Here is a 25,528-nt window from a genome sequence, read left to right on the forward strand (position 1 = left end):
TCACTTGAGAACATAACACTTAATTTTAAAACAGCAGTATTTACAACTGCCAAATGTTAACCTGAATATGGTGGTAGCTTTAAATAACAGGTGGTATTTCACTTATACCTCTGTATATTTTACCAAATAGTCCAATAATTATTGCATCACAACCCTGATTAAAACACAAGTCTTTATTGATCGACCAAGAAAGGAGGTGGTGCCCTGCAGCTCTTACACATTTCAAAAATGTCACATTACCGTCTTGAGCTGCTGGTAAAATACTTTTTTTTACACAGCCAGTTTCAGTCATCTCACCATCATCAGGTTCATAAAAGTATACACAGCACCACATTAGGTCAAACGTAAAACAGTTATCATTAGGTGATGAAATCATGAATAATACACATTTATGGAACTCTAATCTGGCCATCTAGCAGAAATTTCGAAATTTTCATCTTTAGACAAAATGTTCACAAGGGAAATAAAAAAGGCAGTGACTCTCACAGCTCATTCACTTCCACATGATTTGCAACAGTCACAGACATTCTCAATGGAAGATCTAACTTCAGCTCTGAAAGAAATGATACTCAGAAGGATATCAGCCATGGTTGCGTTTTTCCATGAGTTCTTGTAAAACCTAGGAGGGACAACCAAACTGTGGCTGCTGAATTTTTACAGAGACATCCTCCAGACCTATGACATACCTAATGATTTTAGTAAATCCAAAATCCTTGCTCTTCTCAAACCAGGAAAGCCAGCAGATAGTCCATCAAGCTATCAGTCCATCACATTGCGAAACATCTAATGTAAACTCCTAAAGAGATTATTATATAACAGAATTTCTCCCACCATCAATAAATTAGTCATTCAGAACAAGCTAGCTTTAGAAGTGTGCGACGATGTGCTAACCAAGTTTGCACTAACCTCATACATAGAAGGTGGTTTTCAAAAGTGACTTAAAGGAACATCCTCATTTATAGTTTTATCTCTGGCATAGGAAATGGTCTCAAAAAAGTGGGTGATATACAAACTACAACAAGCAATTTCATGTACATAGATCACCAGATTATTCTAGAATATGCGTAGTAATACAAGAATTTCAGTACATATTAATGAAAGATCCAGTTGTATCCATAATCTCAATAATGTCCTACCCCAGGTGTCAGTCCTGGCACCGCTTCTTTTTAATACTTATATATGAATGATATACCACATACAGCATCAACTAAATTTGTCTATGTTGATGATATGGCACTGGCAAGGAAGTGATCAACCAACAGAAGACCTAGAAATAATGCAGAAATACTACATGAAGTGGTGCCTTGAACCTAATCCTCAAAAATGAGAAGTCAGTGATTTCCGTCTCAGCAACAAATTTGCTCACAAAAAGCTCTCTGTTTACTTTGGAGGAAAAACAGTTTAGCACAACACCCGCCCCACATACCTAGGAGTTACTCTGGACAGATCATTGATGTATAAGCAACGTCTGCCAAAAACTATCCAGAAAATAAAATCTTGGAACAACATTCTCAGAAAACTACCTGGAACCTCCTGGGGAACAAATGTGAACACGTAGAGAAGCACTGCGTTTGTTCACCTTAAAATACTCTGCCTCAGAATACTGTGCTTCAGTGTGGTACAGGAGCCACCATACCACCAAAGTTGATGTCCAGCTAAAAGGAGCAATGAGGGTTGTAACAGGCACATTGAAATCTACTCCCATTCTGTGGCTTCCAATCCTAGACAATATCGCACCTTCTCAACTTCATACAGTAACCACCACTGAAATGGAGTTATTAAAAATAATCAGCCAGGCAAATTATCACCCTACCCAGAAAACTTTATACCTCCTCCCAAAAATAATCTTAGGTCTTGTTGCCCTGCCTGGTGAGATGTGAATTTGGTGGAACTACTACGATCTTGTCAAATGGACTGAGCATGTTGCCAACATTAAAGAAATTGGGAACTTGAACATCACCTCACAAGCATTAGAGAAAATTCTGGTAACAGATTTACCCCATGAAATATGGAGCTGCCTTAACCAGTTTAGGGTAGGCATTGATAGATCTCAAGACTTGTTCAAATGGGGCATGGAAAGTTTAGCAGAATGCAGTTGTGGATCATGGAATCCGACCATGGAACACATTGTAAATGTGTAGCCTGGCAGACCATTCCCAGGTGGCATCATGGACCTGTACTCCACATTTGTGGCAGCAGTCGCTTGCTCTCCGATCTGGATACATTAATGTTTAGGCTTAGGTTTCTTACTAACTGTGTTTTTATGTTGTTTTTTACTGCACTTGTTCAGACCAGGTATGTTTTTCACTGTAATTGTCTAATGAGTATGTTGCATATCTGTAACTTTTCACATTAATTATCGTATGTTTTATGTAACATCTATGTACTTAACCATGCACCTACTTGGTCCTAGTGATTACTGTTACATAATGTTTTGTGTAGTGTGATATCCATGCAATCTATTAAAAACTGCACATCAATGTTGAAACTGTAATTGGCGTTAATGCTGTGAACCAGCATTAACACTGATTACAGTTTTACATGGATGTGTACACTCCCTGACACAGTCTTTACAGGTTGGTGAGATAATTTATATTACAATATGATTATAGTGTACTATTCATGATTTTATCATATGGTGATAATCTTTGAATATTTTGTTCAACATGAATACATTTATGAACTTGATTATGGTCATACAACTGAAATGGGTTGTATAAATAAAGTATTTTACCAGCAGTTCAAGGCAGCAATATTGTATTTTTAAACTTTAAATAGAATCAATCCTCACCTATCACGGCAATCAGAAAGCGGAAAGTGCCAAAAGGAATTGTTTCCAGAGGAAAATGATCTGCTGCAGTTTATGAACACAGAGTTACACCAGCAATGTCTCCAAGCCTCAGAGAGAAGCATACAGAGTGGGGAGAAGGGGAGGGAGAGAACCCACAAAATCTGCACAAAGGATGAGACCACACAAGACTAGTCTTTCCTGGTGGAGAATCTCCTTTTGATAATGTATGATCTGAAATTTAGCAGAGCAAACTTTAATCCACACTAAACATTGCAGACATCTATTCCCGTAAGAAAGAAAACAGGAAAGAAAGGAAACAACTCACCAGTAAAATATTTTCCATACTCCAATGGAATCTGAATGGATTTTAGATCCGTGGACAAAGTGAAACTTTCAAAGAGCCAAGAAAAATGTGTCCAGGTCACCAGGAAACTCATTTTGAAAACATCAGTGCCATCAGTGCTAAGGATTACAGCCATTGCAGAAATGATGGCAGAAGCGAGGAAAGGATTAAAACTGGTGTGGTCATGTTCGTTAACAATGAAGATACAATAACTCTTTACCTCTTTCTCTTAAGACCAACTTACCGACTTCTTCTGCAGTTGTATGTAAACAATCTAGGGTGAAATTTGATTCTCTGTACTTGACTTCTAATGAAACTATAGACAATGGGGACCTCAGTAACATGAAACTGAACCAACTGTTTCCCTGAATGGATATTTCACTGTACCGGTAACTGACGCGTTTGTATCCACTGGCTATAACTTCACATTTGGATCCGTAGGGACAGATATGGGATTGGAATTTTAAGTGTTAAAGCGTTTCAAGATTTTCGTTGCATATGCTGTTCGGTGCCCAAGCAATGATTTTTCTCCTCTGTTTCCTCAATTTCCTTTCCTCAAAGAGTCTCCCTTCTGAAACTGGTATTACAAACGCTTCCCCCATTTCGTCTACAAAGGCTTTGAATGATTCTTTTTTTTTTTTTTCAATGAACAGCCCAGCGTTTACATACAGAGCCAAGAAATACAGATCATTTCCAACTTTCCTAGTGAAAATACACTTATCTGCGTCGCTCTGTTTGAAATCATGCTCCTTCAAGAATCTACAATATTTTTGGTTCCAACAACGTCAGGCCTGCTTTAAATCATACATCATCCAGCATTATACCTTGTGACGCAGACATATATATATTTACTCGTACAGTTTTCCATATAAAAAGGCCGTTTTAACATCATACTGCAACATTTAAAAATCTTCTTCGGTCGAAATCGCGAGCGAAGTGTGTTAGAGTCGTGTCTCATTTCTGGCGAGAAAGTTTCATTGTAATCCAGTCCAGGACGTTGAGTAAATCATCGATCGACAAGTCAAGGTTTATATTGGGGACCATTTTTAGTTTTTGATGCTTGACTCTGAAAACCCAGTTTGAATCCATTGTTCATTGTATCTTTTTTTGGTACGATGACTCAAGGTTCATTCACTTGATTCACTTCGAATTCCTAAGTTTCCGTTTTTCGTTATCTGGACACAAGATTGCCTCTCTGTAAGTGTGTGGTTCATACAATCTGCATAGTTGGCATCATATTTGGTCGAGGGTCCAATTTGGCTCCTGTCACGTAATCAGTAACACTGCTGTTGGTTCAAAATGGCTCTGAGCACTATGGGACTCAACTGCTGTGGTCATTAGTCCCCTAGAACTTAGAACTACTTAAACCTAACTAACCTAAGGACATCACACACATCCATGCCCGAGGCAGGATTCGAACCTGCGACCGTAGCTGTCACACACATCCATGCCCGAGGCAGGATTCGAACCTGCGACCATAGCTGTCGCACGGTTCCGGACTGCGCGCCTAGAACCGCGAGACCACCGCGGCCGGCACTGCTGTTGATCTTCGAGTTGTTTTTCATTACCTCGATCCCTCTCTATTCATTCTTTCCTCTCATCTTCAGCTGGCAGCTCGACATCATGTTCTCCATTTTCGCCTTCAGAGTCTTGGGTATTCAAGTCTGAAAAGAGAAAAAAAAAGTAAATCGACACAATCGTGCTTCGAACCAGATTTATGGATGCTCGGGATTCCCTCATTGAAATTCTCGTTGCGAAATTCCCTTCCGTTGAGGAGTACTGCATACAGTGCCGTTGTCTCGGGTGCTTTTCCACATTTAATGACATAGCTTTTCATACTATTGTTCAAATATTCCATCCTTCGATCCTCAGGGACTTCATAGTTTTACACAGCCTTTTCTACATAGACTTCTTGACTTCCCTGAAACGATTAAAAACGTCAGGCTTATTTTTGAAAAGATAGACATGACGAAAACCAGATGCGTCGTCCTTGGACGTTACAAAATACATTGCCCACCGAGTAATTCGACCTGTGTTGGTCTGCATACATCGCTGTGTATGAAATCGCTGATACCGAATTTCTTGTTTCGATTTTCTTGTTAAAAGACTAACGGTGCGCTTTCCATATTGACACGTTTCACGACAGAATGCTGCCACATCAGATATACTTATTCCCTTGAAAAGACCTATTTTGACCAAATTTGCATTTGACTTTCCTATGACCCAGTCTTTAGTACCGGATTTTGAGATTCATGACCGTTAGATTCATGTTACATTGGGTTTTGAGGCGAACAACATTCTGTAAATCTGATTTTCTTGCTTTATTCCTTGAACAATGACAACTATTGAGAGAAATGTGTACAAACTTACGCCTATCTATAGGCCTAAAGGTCACTCCAAAACCTTTCGTCGTGTAAGCACCAACAGAAAACAAATTCGTCCTTGTTCATATCATTAGTTCGTACTGTTGGGAGCAGTCGCGCGGTTTTGGGCGCCTTGCCACGGTTCGCGAAGCTCCCCTCGTTGGAGATTTGAGCCCTCCCTCGGGCATGGGTGTGTGCGTTGTCCTTAGCGTAAGTTAGTTTAAGTCAGATTAAGTAATGTGTAAACTTAGGGACTGGTACCTCAACGGTTTGGTACCATAGTAACTTACAACAAATTTCCAAATCAATTTGCTTGTGTTCCCAACGCCTGTTTACGAACTTCTGTATTTTATTTTAATTGATCCAATTCCTTTTACTTCGCATTTAGCGTTATCTCCAAGTGATATTTCGATGCTTTGACAATCGTTAATTTCATGGGACCAATCCCGCCGAAAAGTGAAGTACTGCAATGCCCTGTTGTTGGTAATCCAGTCATCGCTTATATAGGCATACTCTCACAAACCACTTTATCATGTAGACCTTTTTCGCGTGAGCCTCCATTGGAAACAACAAAGGCATTTACATTATTTATAGTACATTTAACTTGCTCGCTGTTTTTCGTCTTCTTATAGTTGCAATTTCTTGACAGATGATCTTCTTTCCCACAGATCCATCAAGTAAATTTTCCTCTTGAAAATTCGCCTGGCTCGGATTCTTCTTCTTCACGCCCATATAGTCATTCTTCCAGCCTGAAGATAAAGCCTTTCATAGCAATGGACCATTCTCGGAATTTCAGAATCTTTTGCTGATCTGCAAGCACACTGTCTCAGGCTGTGACTAGTGCTTGGAACTTCCAAAGATGTTGGCCATTATCGCTACGATTTATTTTATTTATTTATTTATTTCTTCATCCATGGAACAATAAATATTGTATGGATGTCGTCAGTTTACAACACAGGAGCACACATTTACATTTTCAATGAAACAGGTTTCTCATACTTTGTGTAGTTTTTATAACTAGTCATACGCACATTTATAATTACATAATATTTTGGTGATAATGTCATATGTTGCTAATAATCTATGTCTATGTTAAATATTCTTTTACAGTATAACAACTTTTACTTACTAAAAAGGTTTTAAGCTTTTGTCTGAAAGTGAGGGGCTCATTTATTTCTTTAATTTCTTGTGGTAATTTGTTATACAGTTTTATCCCATCATAAAATATACTTTTTTGTGTCTTTGCCTTGTTATTTTTATCTAGATGGAGGTGGTGACAAGCTCTTGTTTCATGGTCATGTATTATGCTGTTTGTGTTGTACATGTTGAGATTTTTCTTAATGAACATTATGTTCTGAAAGATATACTCACAAAAAACAGTTGGAATGCCAGACTTTCTAAATAACTCTAGACAGTGGGCTCTGTTGTTGCTGTTTGTTATTATCCTTATGGCTCTTTTTTGTACTTTCAAAACAGTTTGTATGTTACTGGCACTTGTTCCCCAAAACATGATCTCATAGCTGAGGACTGAGTGTAGATATCCGTAATATGTTATTTTAAGACAGGTATTACTGCATACCGGTGCAAGGATTCTAAGAGCATAGCATGCTGTGGATAATTTCTTTGCCAAAATGTTGACATGGTTTGTCCATTTCAGTTGGCTGTCTACATTCATCCCTAAGAATTTGGTACTTGTCACACATTCTAATTCAAAATTATTAACTTTTATTCTAGTGGCATTGTGTTTTTTGTTCAATTGGAAGTTAATATAGTTAGTTTTCTTTACATTTAGGGTTACTTTATTTTTTAATGACCAGTTGTGGACATCATTGGGAGCCTTGTTTGCTCTTTCTGACAGTTGTGTTGGATTTTCGCCTGTTATTACTATGTTGCTGTCATCAGCAAAAAGTATTTTTTCTCCATGTCTGATACTTTGTGGGAAGTCGTTAATGTCTATAAAAAACAATATTGGGCCTAATACACTTCCCTGCAGGACGCCTATATTCACATTTTCTGGGTCAGACAGGTGTTTTACAAGGGAATTGTTTGAAACTTGAGATATCTCAACTCGTTGAACTCTGTTTTCCAAGTATGATTTGAACTACTTCTTTGTCACACCTCTTATTCGTATTTGCCCCAATTTATGAAGTAAGATTTTGTGGTCAACTGTATCAAAGGCCTTGGACAAGTCTAAAGAGATACCACTTACATTTTCACCTTTGTCCAGTGCTTCTAAAATTACTTTAGTGAACTGTGCTATAGCAGATGGTGTGCCTTTTCTGGGCCTAAAACCAATTTGGTCATTGGAAAGAAGGTTATATTTATTCAGCTAATTTAGCAGTCTCTTTTTGACTAGTATTTCTATTATATAGAAATCGGCCTGTAGTTCTCTACATTTTCCACATCTCTGTTCTTAAGGATAGGTATAACTTTTGCTTGTTTTAGGTACTCCGGAAAGTATCCAGATTCGAAAGATTCATTAATTATGTCTGTTAATGGGCCCTTTATGGAGTCTATACATTCTTTAATTACGCAGACTGGGATTTCATCAAGTCCTTTATTTTTTAGTTGGTGTACTAATAGTGCCTCTTCCCTTATCTGGAAATTTCTGCTGTAATTTTTTTGCAATACTACTGAAATATGAGTTTACAAAATCAGCTAATTTTTTAGGGTTACCTAATGGTACATCTTTGTTTTTAATATGTGAATTGAGGTCCTTTTTAGCGGAGTTAGATGTTTCCTGTTTGACGATGTTCCAGGCTGCTTTGCTCTTGTTTTCAGCTTCAAGTAATATTTTGTTGTTTGAAAGTTTTTTGTGGCTAGCAACACCTTTCTGTGTATTTTCCTGTACTTTTTGTAGAATTGCAGAACTTCTGGGTTAGATTGATTATTTTTTATAGAGTTGAGATATCTAAGAGTTACTGAGGATTTTTTGATACCTGTAGTCACCCATTCATTTCTCTTTGTAGTTTTAATTTGATAAAGAGTTTGAAATGGTTTCACCCAAGTCCTTGAGTTAAGCCCCATCAGTGTTCAATATTTTTGCAATATGCCATGACACCGGATCACTCATGTTCAGTTAGTACTCATGGAAGTTTTTCATGAATGACAGTTTGTTCACTTCGAGTGTTTGTTCATAAACCATGCTCAGTGTCTCCCATATTTTATGAGCAGTAGTGCATGTTATCAAAAATTCAAATTGCAAGTACTCGATCTCAATTCAAATGCAACACATGGCATGAGCATTGTCTTTTACTCACAGTTTTCCAGCAGATGTCATCAAATCCTCGAGTTTTGTTCTGTGTCTGTCCACAACATTTCAAATGCAATAAGTTTTGAACAAAGCCTGAATTTAATACTTCTATTACTCACTCTCCTACCTCAAATGCACTCCTTTGCCTGCATCTTCGTCCTTAAGGATTTGGACATGTGACATTACATAATGTTAAGCGATGACACTGTAGGACCAGTGCTCATCCCACCCTTCCCCCTACACAGGCCAGTTCTGAGTCACTGCAAGCTATTGGAATCCAAGAAGCAAGTAAGCAGTACAGTTTTATAAACACACCATATTCAAATAGCCAATGGTTATTACCAGTTAGGAGCTAAATTTCTTTCAGAAAGCAATCAAACATAAGTACAGAGAATGTAGTTAACATTTAACAAGCTTTTAACTATAAAAGAGACAATTTTCTAAAAATATTTTGGGTTGTATAGCACGTGTAATGTCCACTTAAAATCATTTTTATCACATTACGCTTAACTGTTTCAGGCTAGACTGCAATATCTATGCAAGGACCAGAATCTGGTCCATGTCAAGTACTGGTAACATGAAGTCTTGCTTTGCACACATACGAACTCGCTTTGCAGCAGCTGCATAACATATAAAGGCCTTCTGCATATTGGATTGAGCAACCAGATGCAATATCTGTCACTTAGGAATCAATAAAAAAACTGTATGTCATACACATCATGAGTAACTGGAGTAGATGGTTGTCTCAGTAGCTTCAGTACACAAACTGGCTGTGGAGTTCATCCTGTAGGCACCCACAGCCATCTAAATCATTGAAAGTGGACAGTATTGATGAATTTTTGATTTGTAGGGTTTGCTAATTCATACATCTAGCATTTGCAATCAAGTGAGCATCATCAAAAGGCTATGTAAAGTTCAAGGTCTATCCAGTCTACATCCCACAGTCACTATCTAAGTGAATTACAAATATTCAGTGTTTTAAGGGACCTCTACTACAGCGCCATCAGATGTGGCAACCAAGATGAGTTATTATTTAGAAAAAAGGCATGAAAATATCACTGAATCATTCATATTCAAAACAGTGGCCTTCATTTGTTAGGTTGGTGGTCTAAGTTCTTAGTGTTTTTATTTTCCATGTTGGTATTCCGGTTGCTGTGGGTTTATTTATGAATTGTAATATTCTGTTTGTGGTTCACTGTTGCTATTTGAGTTTACATGGTGTAATTTTGTCATTTGGAGACTGTGACCAGAGCTGTGGATGCTAGAAAATGGCATGACAAGTGGAGAAATTTGAACATTTCTCACTTATTCGTCTATTTGAGTTCAGTAGAGGGATTATGGCAGTGGAAACAGCCAGAAACATCTGATCTGTGTATGGGGATTATGCCACTAGACAGAGTGTGGTAAGAAAATGGTTTTGTTGTTTTAAGGTGGCCCGTTTTGACATTAGTAACTCCCCAAATTCAGAAAGGCCTTCAGGGTTAGGCGAAGATCATTTACATGAATTGATTCACAGTGACCCACATTACTGTATTCCAGAACTGGCAAATGTGATGAACTGTGATCATTCTACCATCAAGTGACATTTGCATGGGAAGGTTAAAAAATTGGATGTGTGGGTACTCCATGGTCTAAGCCAAAATCACAAAAATCAGTGCATGATTGTATGTGTATCTCTTCTTGCTTGTCATCAATTGGCTCATGAACAACACCAACCATTCCTATCCTGTATCGTTACTGGTGATGAAAAATGGTGTCCTTATGATAATGTAAGGGAAAGAGGAATGAGCCCATACAAAGCAGTAATTGCTGATACAAAGGCCTGTGTGTGTCCACAAAAGATGATGTTGTGTACCTGATAGAAAAGTGACAGTCTGTTGTGCTACAAAAAGCTTTCCCAAGATGTAACCATCAATGCTGACATTTGTTGTCAACAATTGAGACATCCTGCAGATCCATTAAAAGAACAAATAACAGAAAGACAGCATGAAGTTATGCTACTCTACGATAAGACCCACTCGCATTTTGATAGACTGACAAAAAATGCTGTGCACGAGCTGGGTTGGAAATTCATTACACAGTCACCTTATTCACTTGACCTTGAGCCCTCAGATTTTTAATTTTACTGCTCTTTATCAAACAACCTTTAAGGAATTTTGTTTCTGGATGCAATGCACTCTGAACATGACTTGACATATTCTTTACTTGAAGTCCACGTGATATTTACAGTCATGACAAACTGTTGTAAATAGCAAAGGACAATGTGTTATTGATAACTATAGCCTCTGTTATGTGCAGCTGTTGTGTTTATTAAACTTATGAAAAATGCTACAAGCTTATGCATCAACCCAGTAAAATGCAGGTAAATGCTAAATACACTTGGAACTGTGGAAAGAAATTCAAACAAACATTGCAGTAGTGAATTATAATTCTGTTTCTATCATCAACTGCATTAACATCTGGATGATGAGTTGCAATTGATGGGTAACAATGGCAGGCATGCATGGTATGCAAAATGCAAGAGATGTAGCTCACAGCCTTGTACAGTATAAAGAGTATTTTGCTGGTCTCCTTATTATGAACATAATCCTATTAATTTGGTGGCAAATGTGACAATGATAAAGAAACTTCCCTGAAGAAGATAATTCTGTTGAGACGTACCTGACAGAATTTCCTTGACTTGATGTTGGCAAGAGCAACATGACAGAAAGGACTGTACACAGATAGGTAGCTGTTCTTAGCAGCCCTGTTAATGGAGCTGTTTGAGGCTATAATTCCTCCAGATAGTGTCTTCAGGTTTCAAAGGATTGAAAGAAATACGTGTGAGAACTGCTGTCATAGGAAATACTAGTGCAGCTGCCACTTGGGCATTTATCATCTTTCCTTGGTTTTATAGTGATACTGAAATTACATCTTTTCAAGAGTTGGGGTCATCTCCTGCCCCCCAAATGCAGTTTGATACAGATTAAATATGGATTAGATTAAATATAATTTAGGCAACATAGATACATACTGAAGAGATACTCAAGAATAAAAAACATGTTGTAAAACAAGAACATAAAACATTTATAAATAAAAGAGATATGATAGTGTTATTTCCATAGATACTAACTGAAACGGCCCTTAAGTATGTGGCAACAGTAAATAAATCTGAACTGTTCTTTTTTTGTCAGAAATACACCACAATCTCTTCTTGTACTCATTCATTGTTTGATGGTCTTGAACGATAGATGTATATAAGGTTCTCTGTAGTTACTCAGCATTTGAAGCTGCATGGGGTCATATGAATAACCCATAGTACCAGTGCTTCATGTAATGTTAATTCAACAGCTGATTCCTCAAACTGGGGGGGCTATCAAGTACGGGGTCCCACAGGGTTCGGTCTTAGGTCCTTTACTGTTGTTGATATACTTTAATGTCTTACCATTCCATATTGATGTAGATGCAAAGTTAGTTCTTTTTGCTGATGATACAAGTATAGTAATAACATCCAAAAACCAAGAACTAAGTGATGCAATTGTAAATGATGTTTTTCACAAAATTATTAAGTGGTTCTCAGCAAACGGACTCTCTTTAAATTTTGATAAAACACAGTATATACAGTTCTGTACAGTAAATGGCACAACTCCAGTAATAAATATAGACTTTGAACAGATGTGTCCATTGATGAGAGGTTAAACTGGAAGCAACACATTGATGGTCTGCTGAAACATCTGAGTTCGGCTACGTATGCTATTAGGGTTTTTGCAAATTTTGGTGATAAGAATCTCAGTAAATTAGCTTACTATGCCTATTTTCATTCACTGCTTTCGTATGGTATCATATTCTGGGGTAATTCATCGTTGAGTAGAAAAGTATTCATTGCTCAAAAATGTGTGATCATAATAATTGCTGGAGCCCACCCACGGTCATCCTGCAGACATCTATTTAAAGATTTAGGGATCCTCACAGTAACCTCACAGTATATATATTCACTTATGAAATTTGTTGTTAGTAAGCCAGCCCAGTTCAAAAGTAATATCAGTGCGCATAGCTATAACACCAGGAGAAAGGATGATCTTCACTATGCAGGGTTAAATCTGACTTTGGCACAGAAGGGGGTAAATTATGCTGCCACAAAAGTCTTTGGTCACCTACCAAACAGCATCAAAAGCCTGACAGACAGTCAAAAAACATATAAAAATAAATTAAAAGATTTTCTAGATGACAACTCCTTCTACTCATTGGCTGAATTTTTAGATATAAATTGAGGGAGGGGAAAAAAAACTTAAGCATTAGTGTCATGCAATATTTTGTGCAATGTAATATCTTGTACAGACATCTTTCATTAACCTGACACGTTCCACATCATTACGAAGTGTCGTATTCATGATCTATGGAACAAGTATTAATCTCATCTAATCTAATCCAATCTCACATTCTTATAATAGACCTCCATAAAATGGAATAGGTTAGTCAGTGACTTGGTGTATCATAATTTCGTAGACACTGAGTATCAGAACTGAGGTAAAGACAAACATAGAACCTGTAATACACGTAATTTGTTCTAAACTCAATACATGCGTCTACACATGTCATGGTCAGAGACCAGAAGGAACACTCAGCAGTGCTGCTACACTATGTCTTCACTCCAGATGGGTTAGTGTTGCAATGGGGCAGAGTCCCTATATAGCTGCCTACATCCCCCCCCCCTGCCCCTGCTCCATGGAAGTGTAGAGTGCACTGAGTGCTGAGTATAGGGTGTGATGATAGCATACACTGATCATCCAGAACGGTTTGACTACTAAGCTACTATCGATAAAAATGCATCCAAGTCATAATAGCATCACCTAATGAGGAGTAACAACTATTCAGAGACACACATGGTGCATGCAGTATCAGTGAGTGTGCTGTCCATGTGTAGCATGGAAAGGCATCTGAGTCTGAGAGAGGGCAGATTGTGATATCCCAGAGGCTCAGCAAGACAACTTGGAAAACTACATGGTTTTTCAGGTTTTTGAGTAGTGCTGTAGTGAGTGTCTTCAACATGTAGCAAAATGAATGTGAAACCACATACAGATGTTGTAGGGTTGTGCAACCACCCTTCACTACAGATGTTGGATGTCATAGGCTGGACAGATTAGTAAAACATACCAGATGGTGAGCTGTGGTGAACCTAACATCAGACTTTAATACTGGGCACAGTACAAGTGTGGTTGAACATGCAGTTCACTGGCCACTTGCAGTCATGGACCTCTGCAGCCAAAATCCCATGCATGTGCCAATATTAACACTATGACATCAGTGACTATGATGGAAACAAGCACATGACCACTGGCACTGGACGTTGCTGCAGTGGCAGAGCATTGTATGGCCTGATGAATCCTGTCAACTTCTTCATCTTGCCGATGGGAGCGCACAAATCTATCATCTTCCAGGGGCAAAAGCTCCTTGGCACCTGTACTGCAGGATGGAGACAAGCTGGCAGCAGGTCCACAGTGATCTAGGGAACACCTTGATGAACCTCCATAGATCTAAGGAGCTCATACAAGGCACTATGATGGCCAAGGAGTGTTGTACACTGGTTGCAGACCATGCACACTGTTGCATGATGATTATGTTTCCCGACAGTAGTGGCATTTGTCAGCAAGATAACGCAACATGTCGTAAGTTAAATGAGTGTGATGGAGTTGTTCGACAATCACAGTGGCTTCAATTAATGTGCTGACCCCAAAACTCGCCAGATCTAGACAGGATCTAAAACCCGTGGGATGTTGGGATGTGATTGAATGTGATGTCAGAACTCATGCCCCCCCCCCCCCTCCCTCCCCCAATTTACGGGAATCAGGTGACCTGTGTGTGTAGATGTGGTGCCAACTCCCCCCAGCAACCTACCAAGACTGGGTTGTTCATCAAAATATTTGCGCAAAACATGGGAAATAACTACTCTTCTGAACAACAGAAAGCCCACCATTGATCTGTCATGCCATGAAAATATGAAAATGTAACCAACAACTCAGCTGAAGAATTGAAAGCACCCCATTAATCAATTACACCAAGAAAATCTAAGAGATTACACATATGTTTTGGTGAAGTTGCAGTACAGTGTAGCCAGAAGTGCACTTTTAATGCATAAGCATGTCAGCAGGGAATACTATAGGCATTTTTAACAATGCATGTAAATCAACAGTCTCTAGACTTCATATGGGCAAATTTTATCTTTCTTTCTTTGCACACACAATCACAGAATATCATCTATTTAATCTATTTACATTGAATCTGAAGGTGGCTAATGTATGCCCAAAAATGCTTATAACTGTAAGCATGTACTGCGTTTAGAAACGAAAGGAGGTGTGAGATGACAGTTATATTTATAGAGAGAACTGTGTTTTCTCCTAAAATAATTATGATTGTAATAGTCAATGTTTTTCTTCATTTCTTTATTTTGAATCATACATTTTTATGGTTACCTTAAGCAACAACTAAACAAATTTACGGTAATGAATGTGTTTAAATGTAATTGATATTTCACTAATTCTTTATGACGTGTTTGAATGTCATCTGCATATCATTTTGTGACATTCATCTGCTTTGTTTCTTCATTGATGGTCCTCAGTGCCAATGTACTGCATTGTCATACTGGCTGAAAAATGGTGGGGGTGGGGGTTGTAAGTTCAACATTGACCACTGTAAATGATGTAGATGACAGTTGCAGAGTTGTGTTTCACAGTTCTTTACTTTCACTGTTACCAATCCCCCAATATTACACAGTGATATGGCCAGCTCACTATTGATAAATGTTAAGCCTCATTAACAGATTACAGGCAAACATCAGTGTACTGCAACAATCTTTTGCTGTTGAACATCTATGAGGAGTAAATACCTAACCACACAGCTCACAGTTCTTGCATAATAATAAGGTACATGTGACACTATTTCTCAAATAAATTGAACAGTCACCATCATTGTTTTAAGCCACAGGCTATTGGTGTTACACTAATTCCACTGTTAAGTTGATGTATTGATAGTACTTGAAACTGTTCATAACTTCCCTTTGAAAATCGGCCTTGGACTGACTGCCTCAGGACCAAAAATGAGGCCTTTATATATCCTCACCATAACAGGCACACTGGAATTATACATTGTTCAGTGTTTAAGTTAAAGAAATTACAATTAAAACATAACTCATTCAATCAACTGAATACATTGAAAATTTCCTTCTTTTTAAGAGTTTATTCTGCCACAAAGGTTAGGCAGAATTAATTTTTTAAATAATGAAATCGAGAGATATAGTTATACAAACAATACTTTTGACAAATCTGGTAATTATTTTGGAATTAAATAAGGGCTGGCTTTGCTAATATGTTTTTAAATAGAGCCCATTAAATACTTTAAGAATCCCAGTAGTTCTTCTTGCAAATGTTTATAATTAGTATGGAATTTATATTTGTTTATAAATAAACAATAGTATTTAAGTCATGAAATAATTACTGATATCACCCTCTGACAAAGGTATTAACTATGAATGGTCAAAATAAATTAGGAAATTAATTACATACACAAAACTAAGCACTAATATATTAAAAACAAAGATTCCAAGACTTACCAAGCAGGAAAGCGATGGTAGACAGGCACAATAAAATAACACACAAACACACTCACAAAATTTATAGCTTTCACAACCAACGGTTGCTTCTTCAGGGAAGAGGGAACGAGAGGGAAAGACGAAAGGATGTGGGTTTTAAGTGAGAGCGTAAGGAGTCATTCCAATCCCGGGAGCGCAAAGACTTACCTTAGGGGGAAAAAAGAATAGGTATATACTCACGCGCCCACACACACACACACACACACACACACACACACACACACACACACACACACACACATACACACATATCCATCCATACATATACAGACACAAGCAGACATATTTAAAGGCAAAGAGTTTGGGCAGAGGTGTCAGTCAAGGTGGAAGTGCAGAGGCAAAGATGATGTTGAATGACAGGTGAGGTATGAGTGGCGGCAACTTGAAATTAGTGGAGATTGAGGCCCGGGGGATAATGAGAAGAGAGGATATATTGAAGGGCAAGTTCCCATCTCCGGAGTTCGGATAGGTTGATGTTGGTGGGAAGTATCCAGATAATCCGGACGGTGTAACACTGTGCCAAGATGTGCTGGCCGTTCACCAAGGCATGTTTAGCCACAGGGTGATCCTCATTACCAACAAACACTTTCTGCCTGTGTCCATTCATGCGAATGGACAGTTTGTTGCTGGTCATTCCCACATAGAAAGCGTCACAGTTTAGGCAGATCAGTTGGTAAATCATGTGGGTGCTTTCACACGTGGCTCTGCCATTGATCGTGTACACCTTCCGGGTTACAGGACTGGAGGAGGTGGTGGTGGGAGGGTGCATAGGACAGGTTTTACACCAGGGGCAATTACAAGGGTAGGAGCCAGAGGGTAGGGAAGGTGATTTGGGGATTTCATAGGGATGAACCAAGAGGTTATGAAGGTTAGGTGGACGGCGAAAAGACACTCTTGGTGGAGTGGGGAGGATTTCATGAAGGATGTATCTCATTTCAGGGCAGTATTTGAGGAAGTCATATTCCTGCTGGAGAGCCACATTCAGAGTCTGATCCAGTCCCGGAAAGTATCCTGTCGCAAGTGAGGCACTTTTGGGGTTCTTCTGTGAGAGGTTATGGTTTTGAGGGGATGAGGAAGTGGCTCTGGTTATTTGCTTCTGTACCAGGTCAGGAGGGTAGTTGCAGGATGCGAAAGCTGTTTTCAGGTTGTTGGTGTAATTTTTCAGGGATTCAGGACTGGAGCAGATTCGTTTGCCACAAAGGCCTAGACTGTAGGGAAGGGATCGTTTGATATGGAATGGGTGGCAGCTGTCATAATGGAGGTATCCTCTATTCTCATTATCCACCAGGCCTCAATCTCCTCTAATTTCAAGTTGCTGCCACTCATACCTCACCTGTCGTTCAACATCATCTTTGCCTCTGCACTTCCGCCTCGACTGTCATCTTTGCCCAAACTCTTTGCCTTTAAATATGTCTGCTTATGTCTGTATATGTATGGATGGATATGTGTGTGTGTGTGTGTGTGTGTATGTGCACGAGTATATACCTATCCTTTTTCCCCCTAAGGTAAGTCTTTCCGCTCCCGGGACTGGAATGACTCCTTACCCTCACCCTTAAAACCCACATCCTTTCGTCTTTCCCTCTCGTTCCCTCTTTCCTGAAGAAGCAACCATTGGTTGCGAAAGCTAGAAATATTGTGTGTGTGTTTGTGTGTTATTTTATTGTGCCTGTTTACCGGCACTTTCTTGCTTGGTAAGTCTTGGAATCTTTGTTTTTAATATATTTTCCCCGTGTGGAAGTTTCTTTCTATTTTATTTACAAAACTAAGCACTAAAGTAGACCTGGTGCTATATTCTTTAAAACTAAGATCCAACCTTTCTCTTTTATGTAAATGCAGATTATACTCATGTATGTTAATGGTTAGTAAGCAAAATGAAAATAAGATGAATTTTATTAGGCACATGGCAAAATAAGAGAAGCGGTAAAGAGATCTCATCTTGCTTTGCCACAGTTTGCATACACTTACAACTGCACAGTCTTGAAAGTACAACAATGTTTTTGAAGGTCCAGTAGTGCAGTAATGGATGGTGACAGTGCTGAAGTTGCTTCATTGACTGGCATGTTCATGTATTCCATCTTAGATTACTTGCATCTGATTGTCTAAGAATTCTGTAGCTTGAGTTTCATCAGTTTCGGTTTCTGGAACTTCAGCGTTGTTATTCTCTGTCTTACACATCACACTTTAACTTTTTTGTGTGTTATGTATTGCTTGTTGTACTAAATTATTACAGTCACATTTAAATGTTCCATAGATCACAAAACCTTTTAACCATTTCTTACTTTTAATCATTTCTTATGTTATTAAAAAACTTTCTGTTAAATGTTTCTACTTTTCAGGATGTATCAACAACAGAGCCACGACTGGATCTATCAGAATTTTATGACAGAATGATAACTAATATTGACAACTCATTGATTGGGCTAGATGAGCTTAATGAGTATAACAAGGAAAAGGCAGATGAAATCATGCAACTATGTGAAAGAGAGAACAACCAAATAGATGAACTTGAGGCTTTAAACAGGATGAAAGAAGCATTAATAAACAAGTTAAGCAGAGTAAGTATATTTTGGGATGTGATAGTTCATATTCCTCAACAGTATTTGAAAAATATCAGAAAATAACTTCCTCCATGATTGAATTATCATTGCAAATGTAACTGGTTTAAAAATGTGTTCACTCTACTTTCAGGTAACTTACTTTGATATTACACCTTTACCCAAACACAGAACACACTCAGCATATACATTAGTGACTATTAAAATTCCAGCATCAGGAAGGATGATAAGTAATGACATTTTAGATGAATAACTGGCATGTGTTCTTCTGGACACGTCCAAAAGAACAGACACCACACATTAATATAACTAATTCATCATGATGGACAATGAATCCACCATTTTCAATGTGGGTGCATGATTATGCCTACCCTTCAGTGCGAATCTCAAAGTAGTGAGCATGGAGGCTGTGGACAAAGATAGGTGGGAATTTGGGTTGGCCAAAGGGTGTGCTGAGATAGTCTATACACTTGCAATAAACACTGTATCTGGGTGAATCAGATACAGAATTTTTATTGTTCCATAACATACAGAGTTAAATCATAAGATTTAATGTACAGGGGACTCGACAGTACTCCAATTATAATTTATGTGTAATGCAAAAACAATAATTATTTATTTATAATTTACAGAGACTGTGTGTAGCCTAATAACAGTATTATTGTAAAATGAGAGAATAATTATTACAGTCATTTATTAGACACAAAACTTCTAAGCTTAATTAACAAAACATATCAGCTACTTGCTTTCTTATTTGTAGTGTCATATTATCATTAATAAATTCTTATAGGGAATAATAACATTTCTGTTTTTGCTTTAGTTGTCCCATCTCAATGTTGAGGATTTGTTTCTTTTTTAAAATGTTGAAAACGTTATGCCCATGTACTCTGGGGTTTGTGCAAACAGCATTGATGTACGAGTGGGAAGCAAGAAGTTATCATTGTTCCTAGTACAGTATTGAAATTTAAACTTATTGCCTATGAATAACTTGGGGTTACAAAAATAATCAGTTCATAAATGTACAAGTATGGAGCACATAATATTTTTGAATTTCTTAACAGCTGGTGACAGGATACTTTTTGTTTTGAATTAGGCATACTTCTATCAATAGGGTTTTGTAATTTTAAGATCTTAGTAATTTTACTTGTGCCTCCCCAATAAACAATGCCCTGCCTTATAATCGATTCAAAGTTTTTTTTGTCTCCATGCTCACTGAATATGACAGAATCTTCATTGAAAATCTCGGGCTGTTTAATTTTCTTGCTAAATACTTCATGTGTGAATACCAGGATAGACTCTGGTCTAAATGAATGCCTAAAAATTTAACACAGTCTGCTTCTTTCAGTTCTTGGTTTCTACGAATAATGTGGCATTCTTTTACCTTATAGATTTCAGTTTTAAACTGCAGCAAGTGTGTTTTCCCAATATTCAATTTTAGCCCATTTAGTTGGAACTAGATTCCCAAACTGTCTTTTAGTTTTGCGACAGTTTAAGGAATTTGTTCAGGGCCATTGCTCTCAAGAAGGGCAGAAATATCTCAGCGAATAAAACTGAGTGTGAATTTATGTTCAACGGTAGATCATTTATATAAAGTAAAAACAAAATTGGACTGATAATCGAGTGTTGTGGAACACCTTGCAAAATAATCATCCATTCAGAGAAGGAATTTCCCTTACCTGATGATATAACTATCCCTTGTTTTCTGTTCATGAGGTATAACCTAAGTGAATCTAAGGTGAAACCCCCAATTCCGTATCTTTTCATTTTATACAGGAGCAAGTGATGGTTTACACAATCAAATACTTTTATGAGGTCAAAGAACAATCATGCAACTTTTCTCATCTTGTTTAAGTTGGAACGAATTTTTTCCACAAACTCATTAATGGCCTCTATAGTGCTCTTGCCTTTTTGAAAACCATATTGATTATCTGAAATTATATTTGACTTCTCTATAATTTTTTAAGTTGTGTTGCCACACCTTTTCAAATATTTTTTTTAAAAAGTCAGGAGAATAGAAATTGAGCTGTAGTTCCCCATATCTCATCTTGAGCCTTTTTTAAACAAAGCTTATATCTCCGCATACTTTAGGACATCTGGAAAGCAGCCATCTTAGAGTGATTTATTAATTATTGAGCAAAGAGAGTGAGCTATTATTCTGTCAGCTGCTTTAACTACTTTGGTAGGTATGCCATCTGATCCAGCAGAGTCTTTGTTTTTTAGCTGTAATGTTGTTTTCTCTACATCTTTAACTGAAATTTTCTCAAATTTGTTATAGTAATTTTCTGTCTTGTGTCTTAGTTCTACTTTTTATGCATAAGCATGTACATTTACGTCTGATTTAGATACATTTATAAAAGAGTGTTGAATGATTCCCACCTTTAATTTTGAAAATATCTTTGCTGTCAGTTCTAATCCGCAGTTTTGATTTTATGATGGCCCATACTGCCTTTGTTAACATCGAGTATAGATTTAAATGTCAGGATGTCGTCCCTGAAAGTCTTTGTATGGAGTGTAGCCATGTATGGAAGTGAAAAATGGACAATAAATAGTTTTGACAAGAAGAGAATAGCAACTTTCGAAATGTGGTGCTACAGAAGAATGTTCAAGATTAGATGGGTAGATCACGTAACTAATGAGGAGGTATTGAATAGGATTGGGGAGAAGAGAAGTTTTTGGCACAACTTGACTAGAAGAAGGGATTGGTTGGTAGGACATGTCTTGAGGCATCAAGGGATCACAAATTTAGCATTGGAGGGCAGCGTGGAAGGTAAAAATCATAGAGGGAGACCAAGAGATGAATACACTAAGCAGATTCAGAAGGATGTAGGTTGCAGTAGGTACTGGGAGATGAAGAAGCTTGCACAGGATAGAGTAAAATGGAGAACTGCATCAAACAAGTCTCTGGACTGAAGACCACTTAATGATAAACGTTTCTGTATTTCATTTCTTCTTGTGAATTCTGTGAAGTTTGCCTTGATCTCAAATTTTTGTATTAGGTCCATAAACTGTACTGAGTGATAAATTTATATTGAAATCAGCAGCTATTAAAACACTTTTCTTTTTGTAAAAGACTTGTTAACTTTGGTAAAAATAATTTTGTAACTGCTCCCCCTGGAATTCTTATATTAACATAATGGCAATATTTTGTTTTTGTAATTCAACTGAGCAGCTTTTAAATACACCTTCTTCATTCTGAAAACAGAAATAATCTTTCACTTTGTATTCTAAAGAGTTATTTACAAGTATGCACGAGCCTCCATGGGTACTATTTGTTCTACAGAGACTTGAGGCTACATTGAAATTGTTTAGCTTGTTTAAAATTGTGACACAATCTTTTGTAAGCCAATGTTCATTTAAATAAATAATTTTCATACTTTTGCATTGTGAGAGTAAAATCTGCACTTCATCAGTTTTATTCTCTCTACCATTAAGATTGATCGTATCTAATCTATTTATGTTCAAGTGGATTAAGAAAGGGCTGATATTTCTGTTTAAAGTGTCAAAGTTAGCATTATTTGTAAGATTTCTACACTGACTCTTTTCTGGTTTCTTATTTATACTAGTGTGTGTATGTACAGTTAAACATTTGGTTCTACTTAATGTGGTTGTTTCCTCCTCCTTGTGCCAGATGGTAAAAGATCTTTCAGGTGAGATGGAGGCACTATTTTTCACTTGTATGTTTCACTACACATTTAACCTGGAGCTATTTCCTCTTCTTCTGTTGGTGGGGATGTTTTATCAGCTGGTTTTTGGTGCACATGGCACAATTGATACTGCTGTTGTCCCTATGGTTTTGGACACTTCACTGCACTATGTATGAGTATGATTGGCACTTTGTGAATCTATTTGGATTGAATAGAGTAAAGGAGTGGCCACTGATCTAGATGTTCCATGGACATTCCTCAATATTTCTATAACTTTTTTTTATGAATGAAACTTTTTCCCTTTCCATTAAGGTGCGAACCAGGTCTGGTATAGAATTCTCAGTCCATATTCCCAGTGTCAAGAAAGAATGTATTCTGGAAGGCTTGGCAGATTTTATAATACTGCCTGTTGGCTATTTCAATCTCTCTGTTTACACATGAGAAACTTGGGAAGTCAAATCTGTGTGGTATTCTCCAAAAAATTGCTGTTTGTTTCTCTATTAACATCAGTGTTTTTGTTAACGACTTCAGGGCTTCTTTGAGTTCAGTTTTATACTTATCATTGGAGTCTGCAATTAATACTGAGCATTGTTCTTTACTGGTACTGCATCAGTTCTTTATTATTTCACATATAGATGCACTTGGCTTGACAAAACTGGTGCTGTTAACACAATGTTGGCGATTCCTCTCCCATGACTGTAGTAATATACAGATATATCACTGTTATTCTTCTTTTCTTTTATTGCATTTGTCTGGCTTACTGTAGGTGGAATAATTTCAGGTTTAGTGGCCTTTTTTATGTAAGAGAGTTCTTATATTTGTTATTTACCTCCACTGCTGTGATTCCATTTTTAGTAACATCTGAAGTGTGCAAACTTGGTATTGATATTTTGCATCCATTATTTAGTGGTACATAATGGTTTGTTAGTGTGGACCTAGGATGGTAAGTGCTTTTACACTTGGTGAGCTGTGACTGTTTATCACTTGCTGATTCCAAAGAAAGCTGAGCAAGGGACCTAAAAGCATCTTCGAGCATCTCGACATAATTTTTTGCATCCCTTATTTCACTGAGTAGTGACTGTCACAGAGAGTTCCACACTGTCATTGTACATTTTTACTGCTGATTTGTTACCATTACATTTTAATCCACATACACATGTTTCTTCTTCATTTACTCATGTGAAACAGTCAGAGTGGCACTATTTGTGAAATGTTGAGTATACAGGACTCCTTTCATCATGTTTTCACTACACAAAAGGTACTTGTTCCATATCAAACTACCATTAAATATGGAGCAATTTGCTACCACCTGGATAACTGTTAGCACCATCATACTAACAATGGTGCAGTGGTTAACACAACTGCTTAGTAAGCAGGTGATTCTGAGATCAAATCCTGATCTGGTGCACATTTTCACCAATTTCTATTGATTCTGAGTAGAGTCATTATGCAACTGACACAAATAGGCTCTTCCCCTTCCTTTCCTTTCTCCCCATCTCCACCTACAGTTTCTGTAATATGTATCCCACCTCCTTATTCCATGTGGTGTCTGTTCTTTCAGACATGTCTGAAAGTACAGATGCCACACACTCATATAATACATTTCAGATAAAGCTGACACTCGTACTTACAATATATTCCATGTGGTAAGCTACTACAGCTCATAACGGCACCAACCTGCATTGGTTATCAAACCCTCTGAGTCTAAATAATCAAAGTCAGATAGAATTTGTGTAAATTAATTTCTAGGAACAGTGAAAATGATAAACACTGAATGTATTTCCAAATGATGAGGCTTTTTTCCACATTTATTACTCACCTCAAACACTACTATTGGCAGATTTGTTTTGCATCAGATGTTTTTATACGAGGACGTACTTCCATGTCTCCACTTCACAATACACAGACAATCACCATTTGAAGGTACATTCCTTTTTGGCCATGATATTTGCTGAGCACAGTGGCTGCAAGTTATGTAGTAAGTGCATGGGATTACAACTAGATAATAAATTCAGTTGAGAAAGGCATATCACAGAATTACTGAAGTGCCTAACTGTTAGCAGAGCAAGGTTAGGCACTGAAAAAGATAAGTAACAGACTGTTCATAATACTTATATTCTAATAACAACACATTACATGTAGCACACTTAAGAGAGTGAACATCAAAAGCAAAGATAGTCTACTCATCATAATCGAGGTACAAACAAAAGAATCAAGGAGTCAGATCACCAACATAACACTACTACTTAATGTGGAGATATTTTCAATTTAGGAACAAGATACAATTTGGCAAGTGGTTTAATTAATACATCAGCAGGCATCTACTCAGACTGCAAATACTTAACAACAATCTGATTTCTTTTAACATATTGTCTAATAAAGTGTCCTTTAGCACAAACATGTTTTAATCTAGAATGCAACACAAGATTTTGTGACAGTCTAATAGAACTTTGGTTGTCATGGAAAATTATTTTCTTTTGGCACCAATTCTATTTTCTAACCAAGTTTTAAGCTCACAGAAAAATTCAAGTCTTTGAGCTTCACTCTTGAGAAGGTAACAGAATGTCCTGGAATAATCATCCACTAGTACATACATGTACTTAGCCATACCATGTAACATTTGCTCCGTGGGGTCACATAACTCCACATGCTCAAGGCCAAGAAACTCAGTTGCATGTGGCCCTCCAGTCTTAGGAAATGGGAATTTCAACTTCTTATGTACTACACAAGATTTGCACTTGTCAAGAGTTTCAGAGTCCAAACACTCCTACTTTATGCCACTACTCTGAAAACATAGCTTAAGTCCAGAGTCAACACTAATACCACCAAGTTTACAGTGCCTTTAGTCTTCCAGATTACTAAGATTGTTAATAGCAAGAGCATGCTCATCAGACAACACAGTTTCAACATTTTTTAGTTTATAAATGTCATTTGACTCTGATCCAGAACAAAGTA

The 25,528-nt window shown here is 37.5% G+C and overlaps 1 protein-coding gene across 2 annotated transcripts in view; it reads left to right on the top strand.

Annotated features, from left to right (window-relative positions):
- The window catches only part of LOC126344411 (uncharacterized), a 244,382-nt gene that overhangs the window by 82,334 nt on the left and 136,520 nt on the right, over positions 1-25,528 (top strand). For both annotated transcript variants that reach the window (XM_050002018.1, XM_050002017.1), the window contains one exon: positions 18,711-18,929. In XM_050002018.1, the coding sequence (XP_049857975.1) occupies positions 18,711-18,929 (219 nt within the window). The remainder of the gene's footprint in view (positions 1-18,710; positions 18,930-25,528) is intronic.

This window comes from Schistocerca gregaria, chromosome 1 (genome assembly GCF_023897955.1).
Source record: "Schistocerca gregaria isolate iqSchGreg1 chromosome 1, iqSchGreg1.2, whole genome shotgun sequence".
NCBI classification, from domain to species: Eukaryota; Metazoa; Arthropoda; class Insecta; order Orthoptera; family Acrididae; genus Schistocerca; species Schistocerca gregaria.